The sequence below is a fragment of the Oxyura jamaicensis genome, unplaced genomic scaffold (genome assembly GCF_011077185.1).
Source record: "Oxyura jamaicensis isolate SHBP4307 breed ruddy duck unplaced genomic scaffold, BPBGC_Ojam_1.0 oxyUn_random_OJ71387, whole genome shotgun sequence".
Classification (NCBI taxonomy): Eukaryota; Metazoa; Chordata; class Aves; order Anseriformes; family Anatidae; genus Oxyura; species Oxyura jamaicensis.
The window spans coordinates 1-3,579 of record NW_023310490.1 but is presented as its reverse complement, the minus strand read 5'-3'; the positions used below and the strand labels follow the sequence as shown (position 1 = coordinate 3,579).

Here is a 3,579-nt window from a genome sequence, read left to right as displayed (position 1 = left end):
GGGGGCAGGTTTGGGGAAGGGGGTGGGTTTTGGGGGTGCATGGGGGCAGGTTTTTGGAGCACGGGGCAGGTTTTGGGAGAACGGGAGGGGCAGGTTTGGGGGACGGGTGGTTTTGGGGGGGGCACGGGGTGGGTTTGGGGGGTGCAGGTTGTGGGGGGGACAGGGGTGGGTTTTGGGGTGGCAGTGCTTCCGTGCCCGCAGACCCCCGGCTCTGGGCGCTGTGCCTGGGCGACGTGCGCTGGCTGCGGAACCAGGTGGTGGCCCCGCTCACCGAGGAGCTCGTCTTCCGCGCCTGCATGCTGCCCATGCTGGTGCCCTGTACCGGCCCTGGCCCCGCCGTCCTCACCTGCCCCCTCTTCTTCGGCGTGGGTGAGCGTGGCGCCCCCCCGAACCCCCCCCCCCCCCCCCCCCCAAATTCCCTTTGTGCCCCCCCCCCTCACCCCTCCCTTGCTCCCCAGCCCATTTCCACCATGTCATCGAGCAGCTCCGCTTCCGCCAGGGCTCTGTTGGCAGCATCTTCATGTCGGCAGGTAGGACTGGGGGGGGGGGGGGGGCCGGGGGGGGGGGGGGGGGGGGGGAAACCACCCCCCTGCCCCCCCCCCCCCCCGCCCCCCCGTCCGTCCTGCAGGCCACCTGGCGGGCCCGGTGCTGTGCCACTCCTTCTGCAACTCCATGGGCTTCCCGGCCGTGGGGGCGGCCCTGGAGCACCCCCGGCGCCGGGCCCTGCTCCCCTGCTACCTGCTGGGGGTGCTGCTCTTCCTGCTGCTGCTGCACCCCCTCACCGAGCCCTCCTTCTTCGGCGGGGGGGGCCCGGCCTGCGCCCCCCACCCGGGCGCCCCCCACGCCTGCTCCTGACCCGGGTTTGGGGCGCTCGCCCCCCCCCCCCACCATGTCCCCGACCCCCCTTTTTATAGGTGCCGCCGCGGAGAGAGCTCTATTTTTGTGATTAAAGTGCTTTTAAGCGTCCGGGTGCGTTGCTGGGGGGGGCACCGGGCTGGGGGGAGGCTGCGCGGGGTTTGGTAGGGGGGGAGGCCGGGATTGGAGCCGGGGCCGGGATTCGAACCCGCCGCTCCCCCGGGGGGAGGCGGGGGAGCGGCGGCGCTGACTCTCCGCGCATGCGCAGACCTGGCCCGTGAGGGCAGCCGAGCACCCACACTGATGGCAGCCAATGGGAGGACGACGTGGGCGTGGCTCCAAGCCCCGCCCCCCTAGGCACAACCCACCGCCCGTTACGAGCCGCGCTTTATTACAGCCCACGTGACCTCCGTACACCCGCTCCGCCCCTCGCCGTCCGGCCCCGCCCACCCCAGCGCAGGCTCCGCCCACCCGCCGCTCCGGCCCCGCCCTGGCGGCCGCGGGCCTCCCCCGGGTCCTAGCGCCCGCCCGCTCGCCAGCCTGGTCCCGCTACGGCGGGTTGCCGTGGTCGCTGTCGGTGCGGCCCCGGTGCGCGGGCGGCCCGTGGCTGTGCGCCTTGCGGATGTGCCGGTAGAGGTCCCCGGACTGCGTGTAGCTGCGCAGGCAGTGGCGGCACTCGTAGGGGCGCTCCCGCGTGTGCACTGTGGCGTGGCGGCGCAGCGTGTAGGAGCACGAGAAGGTCTTCCCACACGTCGGGCACGTCGGCGCCTCCTCGGCGAACAGCCCGAAGCCCCCGCGCCCCTCCAGCGGCGGCAGGAACAGCGGCTCCCGCAGCGCCGGCAGCCCGAAGGCCAGCGGCTCCCCTGCCGCCTCCCCGAAGGCCGCCGCCGCCGCCCCCCGGGGACCCCGCGCCGGCCCCGGGAAGAGGCCTCCAGGGCGGCGGGCACCCGCCTCGGGCTCCTCGTCGGAGATGACGATGGCCTCCGCCTTGACGGCGGCGGGCAACAGCCCCACGGGAGCGGCGGGCGCCCAGGGCCCTGCGCAAAGCTCCCCCGGGGCCGGCAGCTCGGCCCCGGGGAAAGCGGGCCGCGGGGCGGCCTCCGTCGAGCTGCTGGGGCTGGGGAGCGAAAGGTCCGGGGGGGCCGCGCGGGGGGGCCAGTCTCCCTCCACGCCGGGCTGCGTGGTGTCGGCCACGTCCACGCAGGCCGCGGGCGGCTCGGGGGGCGCCAGGGCCCGCTGCTCCTCCCCGGCCTGGCCGACCGAGCCCGGGGGCACCGAGAGCAGCGGCGGCGGCGGCGCCCCGGGGCTGGCCGGGCGCTGCGGGAGGGCGGCGGGCGGCAGCGGGGGGCTGCCGGGGGGGTCGTCGTCCTCCTCCTCCTCCTCCTCCCGCTTGGTGCTGTCGGCCTCGGCCGGGGCCCTGGCCTGCAGCTTCTTCTTGCAGAGCTTGACCACGTCGTTCATGTGCAGGTAGCTGGCGGCCGCCAGCACGTCCTCCAGCGGCGTGGCGGCCAGCGCCAGACGCCCCTCGTACATGAACTCGAGCAGCAGCCCGAAGGCGGGCGGCGTCACGATCTCGCTGTTGAGCCGCACCAGCTCGCCCTTGTCCAGCCGCTCGGCGTAGCACATGTGGAAGAAGGCGCTGCAGGCCGCCAGCACGGCGCGGTGCGCCGGGAACGGGGCGCTGCCCACCAGCACGGTGCAGTCGCACAGGAAGCCCTGAGCCCGCTGCTCCCGCAGCCCCCGCAGCAGCTGCCGGCTGTGCTCCGGGAACTCCATGGCGGGGCCTCGGGCTCCCGGCCCGGCTCCGGGCCTGGCTCCGCCGCTCGGGCCCGGCCCCGCTCCCCACAAAGCCGCCGCCCCGCCCCCGCTCCGATTGGCCGCCTGGCTCTTCTTTGCTCCGCTCCTATTGGTCTCCGCACCTGCCGCTCATATCGGTAGGCTGTTGGAGCACGCCGATTGGTTCTTTGCTAACGCCACTCATCCGTGCGGCACCTGCTCCCGCCCTCCCGGCGGAGGAAGGGGCGGGCCTCGGTTGCCATGGCAGCCGAGGAGGGGCGTTGCTAGGGAAACCCCGAGAGGGCCGGGAGGCTGCTTGTGATTGGGTACTCAGCGCTGTCACTCCGGCTTTACCTCGCGTTCATTGGCCGGCTGCCCCCCCCCCCCGCCCCGCGCACCCTGCACCGGGCGCATCCCAACGCCACGGAGCCCCCGGGACCAAGGCCGAGGCCCCGCAGGCTGGTCCCCGCCCCCCCCGGGCACGTTTGGGCCTCCCTGTCCCAGCCCCGCTTGCTCCCGGACCCCCCCCGGTCCGGCCCCGGTTCTACCCAGATCCCTCCCGTACACTCCCAGTTGCTCCCGGACACCCCCTGGTTACGCCCAGACCCGCCCGGTCCAGCCCCGATTCTGCCCGGCCCCCCCAGGTTACACCTGGACCCCCCCGATCCAGCTCCAGCTGCCCCCGGACCCCCCCGGTCCGGCCCCTGTTGCTCCAAGACCCTCCCAGCTCCGTCCCGGCTGTTCCCGGCCCCGTCCCGGTTTTGCCCGGACTCCCCCAGTTACGCCCGGCCTCCCCCCGGACCCCCCCGGTCCGGCCCCGGTTCTACGTGGGGCTCCCCGGTTCTACCCGCCCCCCCCAGCTACACCCAGCCCCCCCCCAGTCCAGTCCCGGTTGCTCCCACCCCGCCTCGTTCTAGCTCTCATTGCTCCAAGACCCCCCCAACCCCC

At 74.7% G+C, this 3,579-nt stretch overlaps 2 protein-coding genes across 2 annotated transcripts in view; one reads left to right on the top strand and one right to left on the bottom strand.

Annotated features, from left to right (window-relative positions):
* RCE1 (Ras converting CAAX endopeptidase 1) overlaps positions 1-855 on the top strand; it is a gene marked incomplete at its 5' end in the record, with an annotated part of 1,994 nt that extends 1,139 nt beyond the window's left edge. Inside the window, 3 exons of the mRNA XM_035314207.1 lie at positions 202-369; positions 459-530; positions 629-855. Coding sequence (XP_035170098.1) covers positions 202-369; positions 459-530; positions 629-855 — 467 coding nt within the window. The remainder of the gene's footprint in view (positions 1-201; positions 370-458; positions 531-628) is intronic.
* A 245-nt stretch (positions 856-1,100) lies between these two features.
* ZBTB3 (zinc finger and BTB domain containing 3) lies at positions 1,101-2,701 on the bottom strand. Its single transcript, XM_035314206.1, has one exon. It carries the CDS (start codon positions 2,629-2,631, stop codon positions 1,405-1,407), a length of 1,227 nt encoding a protein of 408 aa, XP_035170097.1. The 5' UTR covers positions 2,632-2,701; the 3' UTR covers positions 1,101-1,404.
* Positions 2,702-3,579: the final 878 nt, after the last annotated feature.

Coding starts and splice junctions, on each gene's coding strand:
- ZBTB3 (XM_035314206.1), bottom strand. CDS start 2,631: ATGGAGTTCCCGGAGCACAGCCGGCAGCTGCTGCGGGGGCTGCGGGAG.